The following is a 15,842-nucleotide window of genomic DNA, read 5'->3' as shown; positions in this document are numbered from 1 at the left end:
CAAAGTATAGTATAACAATTAAAAAAAATCATAGTATGTATTTTGAAAAAGTGACAATAGGTTCGTAGTATATGTCAAACTATATGATAAAATAGTCATAGCATAACATGTCAAAAAGGTGATAAAAATTCATAGTATAGTATGTCAAAAATTGTGTTAAAAAGTCATTATATAACAAATTCGGAAAAAGTGATAAAAAGTCAAAGTATAGTATAATTTAAAAAATAATAGTATAGCATGTTGAAAAAAAGGCATAGTATGTATTTTGAAAAAGTGACATTAAAGTCTTAGTATATGTCACAAAAATGTGATATAGAAGTCATAGTAACACATGTAGAAAGAAGTCATAGTACAGAATGTCGGAAAAAGTGATAAATGAAGTCATTATATAGCATGTGGAAAATGATATAGACTTTTTAGACACGTGGTTCTCAGAGGACATCAACACTACAAACATATGATGATCTTCTTGAATATGATGCAATGCTGTAGATTTAACTACACAAAAGTGTATGAACGAGTTAAAATTGGTACTAGGTAGCTCAGTTGGTAAAGCGCATGCCGACTTACAGGTTTTCTGCTCTTTGCTGCTGTCATCCCCTCTCTCCCCTTTCATGTCTTCTGCTCTCCTATGAACTAAATGCCCAAAAAATAATAATAGTGCAGCCATGATATTAATCTAGGAACATCAGATATAATACAAAAACACTGACACATGAACATTTATTTGCACAACAAATACTTTGACCTTAAGTACAATTTGCTGATGACACTTTTACCAAAGTAAAGGATTCAAATACTTCCTCAACCACTGGTATTAGTGTGTGCACCCTGTGGAACGAGCTTAATCATGAAGGCAAAAATGAAGGTGGAACATGAGTTAGGCTTTGTAATGATTCTGTTTATTCAAAGCCACATGGTGATGCAATGCAGTGTTTAAGATACTGGAAGGTTAAATCAGACGGCAGATTTTCAGTGTTGCCCTTTTTATTGACTGATTGCATTCCTTTCTTAAAATCAATAATTCCCCTTTTTTCATGTTACTATCATGTATTCTGAGGCAATAATATGTAACACCTTCATATAATAGAGAACAAATTGTATTAAGGCATCTTGGGAAAACAACTGGGTCTCTAAGTGCAAAGTTCCTTGTTTTGTGCATAATTACCAAAATGCAATAACACAATTGGTCCTGAAAAACCGTTCAGGGAAATACACATACAATTTGAATTGCAATCACTGTGATTACTCAATAAAAGGGGTTGAAAATCACACATTTTATAACCTAAAGGCTACAATAGGCAACAATTGAGTATTAAATTACCACCACGTGTTAATACAATTTTAATTAAAACTGCAGCGGAAAATCTTAACAAAAGTTAATAATAGTCAATAGTCAAATTTCTAATTTACACAGTGTTGCTGGGCAATAAGATGCCTTTTAGATTATGATTTGATTATGAAGCTTCATCTAGTGGCAATCTGCTTGTTTAAATTTTATGTTTAGTGCAAAATTGGAATTTTGGGCCTGATGTTGGTGCTAAAATCCCCCCTTAACCCCATATGTTCCAAATACTCTCTGTGGACGTGTGTATCCATTATACCTGCTGTGATATTGGATAATTAGATTAAACACAATATTACAAATAAACAGATAAGCAAAGATATCCTCAAAATCAGATAATAAAGTAGCACAGACTTCCAAGGAATAGTTCAACATTTTGGGAAATTTAATTATTTAATTTTTCTTACAGAATTAAGAAGAGAATAGCACACTCAGATCTACAGCTTAGCTTAGCATTAACAGCGGAAGAAGGGTGAAACAGCTAGCCTGGTTTGTCTGCAGGATAAAACTAAAAAATCTCTCCCCATCACCTCTAAAGCTCGCTATTTAACATTTCATATCTGTTTAATCTGTACATTGTAACATTCAAACTGTTTTCACAGAGAGATTATATTATGTATTGCTTTTTGGCTGGGAGTAGTGCCTTCCTGGAAGAATATGTGCATCTCCAAAAATGTCAAACTATTCCTTTAGATCCTTATAATGTCACTTGATATTGGGTTTAAGAGGTGTATATTTCCAAACAAAGTTACATCAATCAACTTTTTAGAAACCAATTGCGACAGAGCAAATCCAAGACTTTTGGTGGTCCTTGGATAAGTGGGGCCTTGTAAAGTTATTTACCTTGCATGGCTTGTAATCCGGCCTTGGTCAAGGGGTCTCCAAAAACTTCAGGATTCATCCTTTATAGCATCCATCCATTCATTCATTCATCAGGACCATAAATATAAATACAAAGTTTCATGACAATCTGTTACTAGTTGACATATTTTGCTCGCAGGACACAAACACAAACATCAACCATGCTACTCTGTTATCTCCCTGTCAAATAATGACAGTACAAAGCAACTTGAAATTAGTTTTTACTTAAAAAAGATCAAAATAAAGATGTACAATTAAACCAAAATAAGACGCCATATTACACTTAAGCTCTAAAGACGGATGGCAGGACAACAAAAGGCATGACCTGAAACATTTCAGCTGGTTTCTCCGCTGCAAACGTTGCCGCCCGGCCACAACGTGTGCATGGGAAAGGACCGGATGAGAACTGGAAATAAACCAAAACATTTAGAGCCACAGCCATCGTCGGCTGATGCTGCTGAAGATGTGGCTTTCTGTATCCTGTTGCAGATTGGCCTTCCATTTTCCCCAAAAAAAGAAAGAGATGAGGACACTTTAGTCAGTGAGACTGGAGCAAATACATTTCTGTACAGTGTGTCCAGCCACCCGGAGGATCCACAGTGTTTCAATGAGGAAGGGCTCTAGAATCATTGTTCAACATACAAACAACGGCTTCATCAGTTCGGGTTCGACGTCTTACTGGAAATAGAATAGACATTTCAAATAACATAGTGAGTGATAGATGGCTTTTTTTTTTTGAATTTCATTTTGCATCATGGTTTTGACTTGTCTCCACACAAATAATATTCTAAAACATCTACCCTGATGGTACTGGACTGTCGACATTTAAAACCAGGAGACAGACAGTTTCTTTTTAATTTCTCCGTACAAAAAATAGATCAAAGAATGAAAAAAATAGTTATATTCTGACTGCAGAACTTGATTTATAAAGCTCTACTCATGAGCACCTCTCTGGGTCTACATCTGCACAGTGAGGGTGTGGTTTAAGGATTGGGGGTGGAGCTACTTAACATTCATTGTTGAATATATTAATGAATTTGTATGTAACAGGTATCAGAATATTTGGGCAGTTGATACCCCTTCACATTAAGAGTTTGAATGTTCCTATATAATACAATAAAGTATTCAACACAATGGACGCTGCTTCCCAAGACTCCTCCTTCAAGTGGCATCATCTTTTTCATTATTGCGCTGAATAAAATCTTTAAAGATGATTTACAAAAACGAACTGTCTGTCTGTCCACTACAGTATCTGCTATGTACATCTGTTTAAAAAGCAAGCATGTTACCCAGTCGTCCCTATGTACAGCTAAAGTCTTCATTTAGTTTTTCACGGAATATACTGTACATATTTACCTCTTTTCACAGTTTCTTTATGTTTGCTCGTTTATTCAATATCAATCAAGTTTATTTCTGTTATTATGTATACAAATATTTTTCATCATATCTTGATGGCACTGAGCTACAACTCTCCCAGTGTCACTTGTTATTGATATCTAGTGTGATTGTTGTCTATTGAACGCTGCTCCTGTCTGTGTAGCAAATACTGTTCAGTTTGAAAAACAATCTTGATTGTGGTTCCGTTTGTTTGCCAATTCACAGCAATCCAAAAAAAAAAAAAATGCACAGTTTCAAGTTTACAGTTTTCTGGTCTTCATCTCTATCATATCCCATGATATTACTCATGTTCCTCTTCACATCACTGGAGTGGTAAAGGTTGAATGGATCCAGTGGATTCCCATGACCTTTGATTCTTCTGTGTGGCCACACAGTTAAAAAATAAAATAAAATTGAGATTGTTCTGCCTCTGGTTGCCACAGATTTCTGAGAGAAATCATTAAGCCACAAAAAGTCGTGCCTTCAACAGTGGGATTTGTTGTCAGCGCCTCTGTTGGTCCCGTCTCGCCCACTGGAGGTGACCTGTTGGGTGTGTGAATCCTGTTTCTTTGTGGTAAGTTTCTGGTTGTTTTCGTGGACGGTGTGATTATTGTTTTTTTTTCTTGTTATTGAAATAAGGCACTTGAGAGATTTTTGGTTTTCAAGGGAGCTCGGAGGAGACCAGGGCGAGGCCAGAGCTCTGGCGCAGGGGAGGCCCGGTGTGGATGGCCTTGGGACAGTCGGGTGTCAGCACCCGTCCGTTCTCCCCAACGCTGCCTGTGATAGACAGACGGGCCTTGTTCCTCATGGCTTCTGTAAATGTTAGCTGAGGAGAGAAATAAAGAGATTTTATATAGGTGCAGGTAGAAAAAAAAGAAAAAAGATTTGCACGGTTGCAGATTGGAGTTTTAGGATGTGTTCATGACAAATTTGTTCTGAGATTATCCTCAATCAAGATACCGTTTAAAGCTTGTGAAAATGTATTTTTTCTGAAAGAGATAGAGCTATCTTCAATATTTACATTTGTACTCATCAAAGAAATTGCTGAGATCTGGGATCACTGACATTAGAAGTCAGATAGGGTAAGAAACACCCCCTTTTGATTATTGCCAATATTTTGGATGCAGCCACTTTTACATTAGCCTTCAAATAAAGTGGTTAGTAGCTAATCTTTCTAAACTGCTGGCTTGTTTACTTATTACCTGTCTGATCGTTTGGCCCCTTGCCCTGTCTGTTTTCAGTGTTATGTTGATGATTAACACACTTGTAATTTGTAGTTTGGGGGGTTAGCCACCGGGACTTATGCAGCTGTGTTCTGGGCTCTGCTGAAGCTCAGGTAAAAACACAAGAGATAAGAAGAAGAGGAACATTTTCTGAAGCCCAGTGCTTACTAACCTAATGAAGAATTTGGCAGTATAATTTTAAATTAGTTAGCCTACTTCCAAATGTATAACATATGTACATTTCAACCATTAGCCATCACAGTTTAACTCAACTAGTGCCATTCATCTGTCTCCAAGAACCTTAAGCAGAACTCCAACCCCAAAAGTCCAATCGGCTTCAACATAATGTGTAAAAACAGCCTGGAAATACAGTGCAGTTCCATGTAAACAGTAGTCTAACAAAACACGTTTCGTAGCCATTCAGTACAGTATCAAGCCAGCCCCATACTACATGTAAATCCATTAGCAACAGAATTATTACACAGTGAGTGATAGTTGCAGGCAGTGGGACAGGGACGCTGACTAAGCACAGTCAAGCTAATGAAGAGATTGAGCTGAAGTGCTGATGGGGGACACATAACCACGTTGGACAGATATACACAGTGTGAAAAGATATCTGAAAGTCGGTCAGTCAAGGACCTGGGGGAAATATCAATGGCTGAGCATCAACAATGTCAGCTCAGATTGAGGGATACTCACTTACTTTAACTTCCAATGTAGAGTGTTTAAATATGGCTTTATTATCTAGAATGTCCTTTGTGCTCAGATCTGGTTTATCATTAAATGTGTTGCCATGCCATGTGTGTGGCTGTACATTGATGGCCTATTGTAACTGACAGACTTGAGACAGAGATATCCCTCAGCTTCAGTACTACTCAGATTAAAATGTGTGCATGTGTGTGTTTAGGCCCTCACAAGGCTACCAAGAACTTTTGATGGTTTGGTGTGAAAATAAAAAAATAACTGGAGCTTCAGAAGTTCAGACTACACACTAGATGGACAAATGTACTACAATTTGATGAAATGTCCTCACAAGTGTAGACGTGTGTGTACAAGTAAGACATTGGTCCTCATTTAACATGACTTTCCCACTAATATACTACAAGAGGAAAAGCTGTATCACCCAGCTGCAGGGTGGAAAGGGAACACTCAAATTCTGTCAAATTTTTGAGCTGTGTGTGTGAACTAATACATTTAGAAATGTATTCTAAGAATGTTCCTATAATTTGTGTGCCAATTAAATTACCTAATCTTAATTTGTGTAAATTTGTCTTTTCATGCTCACATTTTCTCCTTATTAACAAAACATAGTTTTTAATCAAACATGTCATGTTAATTGTAAAGATTCTCAAAACAAACCATATGACCGTTACGCAATCAGCTCATAACAACCCATAATTCTGTTTCTTGTTAGGCGGCAACCTCTCTGTAGGTGGCCATTTTAAACATGTGACCACAAAACATGACCATGATCAACACCATAATCATGTGACCGCTCTATTTAACGTAAAAGGCACCGTTTTAAATACGTACATTAGTTAACCTTGCAAAAGAACAAGTTAAATTCTGTCAGTAAAAGTCCTAATAAGTAATAAGTTTAATAAAACTTCAGAGATTGGCTTAAAATGAGTCATGTGAAACTACTAAAATGAGAACAGTACAGTGGACGTGACATCACGAACGTCATTGAGTCATGGACTAAATGTCCTGTGCTTGTTTGACCCATCCCCGTCCCAAGCCTCCCTTCTTATGCAGACTTTGGCACTCTTTTACTTTGTCACCTTGCTTCCCCATTGTGTTGGTTGCCACTTAATGATTGCAATCATGGGGCGTTAGAAGCTGCTTGCGTAATTGTCCTATACATGATTATTATCTTCATGAGTTCAGAATGAGTAATAGATTTTGGATTTTGCCAGGAAAATGGGTTACACGGTATGCTCGCTTGATAAATGAGGACCAACGTCTGCAGCCAAACAAGCTGTGAAGCAGTAAAGGCAACGTTATGTTTGAAGATGACTCATCGCTTCCTGTCACAAAAACTCAAACGCAGACCAGGACGTCACATTAACCACATAGTGAGCAGATAAGACAGAGAAGTGGGAAGCGTTTTTGCCACTGGCACAACAGTCACTCAGCATGGCAAAGCTAGCACGGACATATGATAGGTGTCACTTACAGTCTCTGTGCAGGAAGCTAGTGGGGGGGGGGGGGGGGGGGGGGGGGGCAAGGCTTAGGCAGACATTCTACGGAAACCCCAACTACAACTTATCAGCTTCCCCATCGCTGCTATTTAAAACCTCTCTAAACTTGGCTAAGTTGTGGATGGGGCTGGGCCTCGGAGTCTGGCTTTGGCTAGGCTCCGGGCTATGGTGGGGGCTGCCTGTCTGGCAGGCAGGGGTAGCAGTGGTGGTGGGGATGGTGGTAATGGGGGTGTTGGGACTGGGCCTCCACCTTCATTCTCTTGGCCTCGTTGCGCGACTTGTAGCAGAATTCGATGAGGGCGACCAGCATGGCCAGGCCCAGGCCCCCGACGAGGATGTAGAAGACCCCCGCAACGTTGCTCAGGCTGAGGGCCTGGGACGACTTGTCCTGTAGCCGGCGGCGAGAGGAACAAACACAAAAGTCAGCGCTAGTTTTAGCAGAATTAGCAAAAAGTACACAAAAACACTCACTATTCTTTATACACAAATAAGACAATGTGGAAAGAATTACACAGCAACTTTACATTATTCACACAAACACACACTCACACAACAACACAACACTATTCTACTCTTTCAGTCTAATGTTGCACAGCTTTATGTGGCCATGCTGGCAAAAATAAATTCCTGCTATCATCCTGCCTCAAATATTTTAGAAAGCATTATACAGAAATCATTCCGCTCTCTGTGTTGAACGATCTGTTCGACAGATAGTTTTGGTTCTATTTCTATTTGTTTTGCAATATGCAGATTTGGTCTCTACCTGCCGCTGTGGTATTCACAACAGTGGAAAAATCAGCAGCAACTTTTCTTCAGAAACAATGTCCCATTCACTTTGGATCATCCACTGCTTTAAGTTCATGACATAAATCTGACGGTATTAATCTGAGGTATTTCAGATGTGTGCAAAGATGTAAAAAGTGAATTAGATCAGAGGTGCATCATCAGCTTGCATCATCCATCTTTATTATGTTTTGAAAATGCAGCAAATGAATACACAGGCTTTTACCATGGTGCTAATATGAGCTGCCATCTTTTTCAATTTGCCTTCATCTTTTGGTTTGTGTAAGCCTGTGTTTTTCCTAAACTTCATAAAATGGCATAAAATGGCACTTAGAAAATGTGTTGGGAAGTGCATTCAGCATCATTTTATAATTTTTCTCAATTAATCGATTACTTGATTGGTATGTACAATGTCAAAAATGTTGATCAGTGTTTCCCAAAGCCTAAGATGATGTCATCAAATGTCTTGTTTGGTCCACAACTCAGTGATATTCATATTACTGTCAGAGTGAAAAACACTAGAACATTTTCACATTTAAGAAGCTGGAATAGAAACTTTATATTATTTTTGATAAAAATGATTCAAACCAATTAAATGATTATAAAAAATAGTTGCAGATTAATTTAATTTGATAGTTTTAATTTAATAGTTGAGAAGTGGTTGGTTTGTAGACGTTGATCGTAGCAGTTCATTCAACTTCTGACAATTATGTTTGGTTACCAAAGCTAATAATCGGCAGTCGGTGGCTGTCTTACGGTGCAATCTGGGGCCCGTCGTTTGATTGTTGACCAAAGATTGTACAAAATTGTCAACACTTGCACAATGTAAAAGGGACTTAATCCACTTTCTACTGCAGAGAATAAAAGGTGACAGCATGTTCTGTCCATTGTCTAAAGCAACAAGGACATTGTTCCTGAAAAGAGATATTGGATTTTCAAATTATCTACATGGCTAAATATTTCTACAGGTAAATGAGGATATCGTTTTTTTGTAATTTGGATGAACTTGCCCTTCAATTTCCCTACATATTTTAACAGGCTTACTTGTCTGTCAGCTCTGACATTCACCTTTTAACCCCTTTTTATTCAAATATATACAGCTGATCTCTCAGAGCTCTGACTCTTGCCCCTCCCTGCTACTTACTCCCCCTGATAAATCAACTTTGTCCTTAAGGGGCATTCAACTTATTACCTTGACACAAAATTCTGCCTGTCATGCTTGGTCTCATTTGTAGGTGACAGCGTGTGTCCTACACGTATGGATCTGTTTAAGAGGACATGACTGATGTGGAAGGTTCATGCGGCTTTATTAAAATGTGGCAGCTCTCTCCATGCTCCAGTGCATCAACATCATGTGTGTGTGCTACTACAGCTGAGGCATACTGACATCAAGTGTGACATACAGTAACATTCCTTGGGACAGTCTTAGGTGACAACCACTGTGAATGTGATCCTTCATCTGCACTAGATTAGCTGCTTTAAAACTGTTAGCGCTGCACCATGCCTTGTTTCTGTCATGCTGTATCCCTCAGGCTACGCCTTAAGTCTCTACCTACGTGTCTGTCACTCGCGCTTTCTCAAAATACTTTGTGTGTATGCATCATGTCAGCCAGCCTGCTGTGATAACAGAACAATACTGCCAGCGTTATAAAGGTGTGCATAGAGACAAAAAGAGGAGGGGAGGCTCCCGGGCTGGTGGAGACTGACCTTACTTCCCGAGTCCTTGGGTCCACACTCCCCTTTATCGTACCACCATTTGTTTTTCAGTTTGTCTAAGACTCCTGCTTCACTCAGTTTCAATACGGCAAGGTTTACAGGCGTTCTTCATATCACGGGGGACGGGGAAGGGTTGGGTGGGGAAAATAACATAAATAACATCATAGGACATGTTATTTTATGTTATTCAATCAGAAGAAGCCCAACAAGAGCAGCTCAGTACTCTTCACAAAGTGACGAAGCCAGGAAGGGGCCCCACTTATGCTACATGTCTCTTTGCTCATTGGTCGAGATAGATGTTTGCAGGGTTGGGTTTATTGGGAGATATTAGGGGAAGGGGCAGAGCTAACAGACATATATACGTGGGGTCCCGGCTGCATCGCTTTTCTGGAACAGGCACATACTGCCGGGACCTTTCTTACAAAGCACAGAGGTTAGTACTGTCAACCCAAAAGTATTGTTTAAGACAATGTACTTCATGCTTAGTAGTACACTTAAACACCCAATACGGGGCTACTGTCATATTCTGAGATACATATCCAAAGCAATAGTTTTACTTATCCAAGCTATCATTACATAAGCAGTACAGCAAATAGTTTTGCTTTGACAGTAATCGCTCTCCTCTTGAGATCAAAAGTTTCCTATAGTCATTAGGAGACAACTGTGGTGGTCGACCCGGCAGATGCTCCTGTTACCAACAAAACACATTACTCTTTTACCCACATCAAGGTCACATGGGCATAGCGACATAGCGGCTAACCTTCTCGCCACCGCCTCCGCTGCCACACTCTCCTTTGTCGTACCACCACTTGTTTTTCAATTTGTCCAAGAGGCCTTGCTCATTGAGTTTTAACACTGCCAGGTTAACTGCACTTCTTGAAAACGATAAAACATATATGTTGAGAGGGGGGTGAGTATGCTGTCCAATTTGGGAGGGAAGGAAGAGAGGGGGAGGGGATGGGGGAGGGAGAAGTAGCAATAAGAGAGGGACAAGGGTGGAAAAGTGCGTTATTGCTCTAAACGGTTACATCCCAGGACCCAAACACACACTGAACACAAATTTCTCCCCTTGAATGTTCTGTCTTAAGTAAAATGAGGGGTGGTAAAATAACAAGCTTGGGTTTCATCCCGCTCCTTTTCGGACAGATTGAACAATTTATCTGTAACACTTCATAAATATAGTTGGCTTGTTGTGCTTTAATATTTTATTTTATTGCTATTTTTTTGGGTCAAAATAAACTAAAGAATAATAATAAAAGAAAAAGTTATGCAATATTAATGTTATATACGTTTATAAGATACACTAGTGTTAGTAGCCAACAGGGCCAATATGACTTTGACCCATCCATGAGTATATATCTTTTACTGGGTTATTGTATTAAAACCAATCTGCTGGTAACATTAAAAAAGTCAGCAGTCGATTTGAAGTTTTTGCGTTAGCATTAGCTTACGCAGTTAGCTATAGCTGATGAGATCTGCTAGCAACAGATGATTAACAAGATAGGAAAGAAAAAGGAGAAATGTTATTGTCTGATAATGTACTATTTCTGTCCAGACTTAAATATCTCAACACATTAAATGGACATTCATGGTCCGCGGAGGATGATTCCAAAAGACATTACATCTAGCACCACCAGCAGGTCTCAACATACCTGATAGATTGGCACAAAACTTGGTACAGAGCGTCATGGTTTCCTATTTCTTTAACGCCATTATCTGGTCAAGATTTGATTTTGTCCAATACTTTAATTTAGGACCAAAGTCTAAAATTAAGTTTTAGGCCTTGAAAAAAACTATCCAAATAAATCAACCAGAGCAGGAAACATTAGTTAGAAACACATAGATAAAGTGAATGTAATCTGTGACTAGGGTAGGCTATAAACGTTGCTTCACTTTAAGGGATGTAAAAGTTGGCAACCGCTGGTTATAGAAGCCAATGGTCGGAATTCATTTTGTGAAGTATAAATGCAGATATGTCAATGTCACATAATGTTTTTCTACCCTAACAGGGATAAAAACATGGGCAACACTGTAAAATTGAGTAATTCATTTTTTCTTATTTCAAGCACAGAAATTAGATTTAAAACATTAGTTATTGGCGCAAAATGTTGGCAATTGGAGCCGCCAGTGCCGAAATATTTGCACCAGCCAGCGATTTGAGGACCAGACACCTGCAAATAATTTAGTCCTATTTTACACATGTATATAGTGTATGCACGTCAGCCAATTCAAAGCTCACAAGATTCCTGAGCATTATGCGGTTCTGGAAAATCATGATTAGCTTGCATTAAATGTCTATGAAAAGCCGTTAAAAATAAGCGTGTTTTAATTCCATGGGTTCTTTTGAAGACGGCTGTAGTGATGACGGTGATTAGAGTAAGAGAATTGCCTCAGTGTGTGTTTTGATCCTTTTAATTTATTTGCATCATTATGAAAAATAAAACCAGTCAGAAATGGAAATGGATCAGAAACACAAAGCGACACAGCAGATATTTCAGCTTAATGATGTTGTTTGGGGAGCCATGTAAAATAACAGCCTTGACCAACAGCCTTGTCTGCTCTCAATGTTGCTGGTGTGTTTCCGCGCTGGTATCCATACAAGTGACTGACAGAAGATGATAATCCCCCAAATAACAAGATGGAGGCTCGGAGGGGGGTGGACTACCGTCATCTGTCAGGGACACTTCCTGGTCAAAGCAGTGGCTGAAAACTGACACCAGTCTGGCTGCAAAACAAACCAGTAGCTGCTCTGCTCTCCTTCGGCGTCATGTGTAGAGGAATTTACAGAAAACCAACAGGGTTGGATTTACTGGCTGTGAGGAGTTGGCTGCTTTGGAACAAACTTCCCAAGTTTGTTGGCAACTATTCACACAGAATAAAAAACCTTAATGTCTGGTTCTTGTTTTCTTGTTCTAATTACACATGATCCATAATAGCAATAATGCACTATTATCTATTTATACAGTAGTGAAAAATTGCAGACTCTAGTATTTTTACATTCTAACATGTTCTTGTACCTCTACAGGAATAAATACAAAATTGCAAGCGTCATGGAGCTGTTCTCCACTGGTTTATAGATGTGTTCATACATGCACACACACCTGTGAAGTTTTTGCCTTTAGGAAATATATCCATTCCCTATGGTGAGACCTTGCCAGCGGGCTTTGATTGATGAGTGTGCGAAATGAAAGTGCAATGAACGTGCAACTCCCCACAGTAATAACACTGTATTCTCTCTGGCAGGTCTGTAAATTCCACTATGTGCAGGAGGCAGTCACAGAGTCTGGCAGAGTTTCCCAGTGCTGAGCATTCAAATGGCTCCCTAAACACTATTTGTCACTTAGTTGAACAGAAAGAAACAGTCAACTGTGAAGGAAAGCTGAAGTAGCTTTAGTAAAATATCTCTCCTAATTACATCTGTATATAAAATGATGATTATCTAAAATGGCATTTTCTTAATAAGACATTTTCAAAAGTTTACTAGAGCGTTTAGCATGCCATGCCAACATCTTTGCCCAAACAGCAAGCACAAGCACATATATTTACCTGGTGTGGAGGGCTGTGAAGAAAATAAAATGAAATAACCCCTTCATGATCATGATGATCCCCACATACATGCAACAAACACAAATGACATAAAAGCCACTACTTCTGCATTAAAACAAACATGTAAGCGCCCTCACCCACCCACACCAAGGAAAGTAACTGAGACAAATAAAGATACAAAAGGCGGCACACCAGGGAAGGTGGAATACCATAACAACACGTAGAACATATTGTTACACTATTCCACCCACCTTAACTGTGAACCCTTGGGTGTAGCTACTCCGTAGCCTTTGGAGTCCAAGTTTCCTCCCACTTTCATTGTGTCGCATGGCTTGCGCTGTTCTGTGTACTCATTCATGGTGGACTCCAAGAGGAAGGCGTATTTCCCTTTAGACTTGCGGACTCGTGCCACGCCCTCAGCCGTTGTCTTGGTGAAGACTGTGGGCTCGGCAGACTTCATGTATCCCCACATCTTCTCGTAGACTGCAATTTTTGACCGCTGTGGGGTTTTGAGGGGGTTGGAAGTTCACAGGTAGATGTGGTGTGAGAGAGTGAGGGAAGAGTGGAGAAAAGATATTTGCATACAACACCGCATAGAGAAAAGATGGAGTTTCAGTTCATAAGTTGGCATTACTGGTTTACTAACATATTCTTACTAAATACACGTCAAGGAACACCATGGACAATCGTCTTACCATAGCTAGAAAAACAATATTCTACACGTTGGGTATTATATGGGTCAGTTCATACAGTATATAAACACGTTTACCCACATATCCCAGTGGGATCTAGCCATGCACATCTGGTTTGATTTAATGATATTTTGAGAGATTTGTCTCTGAGATGTCTGCCTTTACCACAGTACAGTGGTGTATTATAGAAAGTCAGCACTGACTTGTTGGCTTTGACATTTAACTTATCTTTTCCAAAACGTAGAGACCAAAGTCTTAATGTTGCACATTGTAACTAGGACTATATCACATACGAATGTTAATATTTGCACTGCATTATTTTATTTACATAACTAAATTATATTGCTACAGAACTACTATATTGTTGTTATCGTGCTTTTGCCAAAATTATCATCATCATTATCATCATATTATATGCTTTATCATAGTGTTTGCTTCAATTCCTAATATACAGTATATACTGTGTATACGCATAGTACTACTGTACAGTGTTTGTATATTAATGTTTATATTACTTATTATTCATACATGGCTGTCAGAATTGCACAGTTGTGCAAAGGTTTTGCACAATTCATTTAGTCTGTTACTCACTATGTCTAAGGTCTCACAATGTGTATATATTGTATGCAGCTGTCATAATGTTACCTCTTTAATTTTATTAATAAGGCTTGTTTTTAGTTTTGGATTACTTAATTCAAAGATAACTTGATCTGTTACCTCTAAGCCTGTCTCTGTGTGAATTCCCCTCAGAGATCAATAAAGTATCTAATCTAATCTTCCTACATCTTCACCTTGTGTATAACTTCCTTCACTTGGAAAACATTTGCCACTGAACTATATCAAGGGCAGTGATTACGTTTCCTCTGAAATCTATTTCCCAAAATGAATGAGGATGGAATAATTGTAATTTCTGGTGTATAAAAGATGTGAGTGCAGCATGAGTTCCCCCTACCTGTCTCAGAGTAGACCTTTAACCAACTCCAACTCACCCTGAAGAACTCTTTGGTCGAGCCAGAGTCCAAAGTGCCGTAGGCGATGTCTGTCTGCTTGGCCAGATCCTCAGCGCTCTCAATGGGAGAAACCATCCTCTCCACAGTGAGGAAGGCAGCCAGGTTAGCCGTGTAGGACGAGATGATGATGAGAGTGAAGAACCACCACACCCCTCCAACAATTCGACCCGATAACGATCTTGAAGAGGAGGGAGTTGGAGGAAAGAGGAAGAATATTGTGGGGACAGTTTGGAAGGATTAGAAGGCAGAGGGGATAGAGGATGGACAAGATCAAAAAAAGAGGAAAGGAAGGAACCAAAGTAGGGTTTTGCCAAAACATAAGTCCAGGAAAATGTTTATAGGATTGGTAAAATAAGAGTAAGGTGGAGAGGAGAAAGAGGGATCAGTGGGGTAAGATAGAAAGAGAGAAAACAGCCAGTCAGTGTTGGAAAATACAATAAGAGAGACATATACAAGGAATGAAATATGACTGAAGCATGGAGAGACAAGCCACCACTGTGGATTCCAAGAACGCTGCTGTGCCACCACAAGGTGGCGCTCCAACAACACTCAAACCTTTCAGAGCTGTATTTACCCCTCATCAGCGTAGATTGCCACACAAAAAAATCCCAACTGATTGTGTTTAGCCTGCTTCAAATAAAGAAAAGACTTGCTACTCCTGCCCCTTATTCCCCACCCTCCTCTCTTTGTACATTGGTGGGATGAAAAGAGCTGCAGGTCCTGCATCCGGCGTGGCAGCGGCACTGTTCTTTTTATGTTTGTTCGCTCGGGGGAGACAGATAGCCCGTTGCTCAGGAGCAGCAGAAGGTTGTGAGGGGAATCTTAAACTATAAATGCTGCATTGAGGAGAACAAACAAGATCTCCCCTTGGTGCAAATCAAAAAGCAGAGGAGACAAAACCCTCAGGCCTCGTTGTCAAATGGAGAGAGAGAGAGAGAGATGGGGATATGGAAAGGGGAGGAGAGAGGCATCTGCAACAATCAGTGTTTTCTTGGCTGGTCTTTCCACTGTGTCTCACTGCAATCTGGCCCTAGTCCATTGTTCCCAATATACATTGAGGGTTCTCAGTGCCTTGAAATCTCAATGCA

General features: G+C 39.5%; 1 protein-coding gene across 2 annotated transcripts in view; it reads right to left on the bottom strand.

Moving 5' to 3' along the window:
• Nucleotides 1–2,414: 2,414 nt before the first annotated feature.
• Nucleotides 2,415–15,842, bottom strand: part of gria4b (glutamate receptor, ionotropic, AMPA 4b) — a 113,475-nt gene continuing 100,047 nt past the window's right edge. Inside the window, exons 12-16 of one of the 2 annotated variants that reach the window (XM_034889567.1) lie at nt 14,734–14,932; nt 13,304–13,551; nt 9,498–9,612; nt 7,258–7,395; nt 2,415–4,409 (exon numbers count right to left, since the gene is read on the bottom strand). In XM_034889567.1, coding sequence (XP_034745458.1) covers nt 4,245–4,409; nt 7,258–7,395; nt 9,498–9,612; nt 13,304–13,551; nt 14,734–14,932 — 865 coding nt within the window. In that variant the 3' untranslated portion in view covers nt 2,415–4,244. Of the gene's footprint in view, nt 4,410–7,257; nt 7,396–9,497; nt 9,613–10,266; nt 10,382–13,303; nt 13,552–14,733; nt 14,933–15,842 lie in introns of both variants that reach the window. The other variant, XM_034889565.1, reaches the window with a different exon arrangement.

Source organism: Etheostoma cragini, chromosome 13 (assembly GCF_013103735.1).
Source record: "Etheostoma cragini isolate CJK2018 chromosome 13, CSU_Ecrag_1.0, whole genome shotgun sequence".
NCBI lineage: Eukaryota > Metazoa > Chordata > Actinopteri > Perciformes > Percidae > Etheostoma > Etheostoma cragini.
The sequence above is the reverse complement of the archived record's forward strand: the minus strand, read 5'-3'. Positions and strand labels throughout refer to the sequence as shown.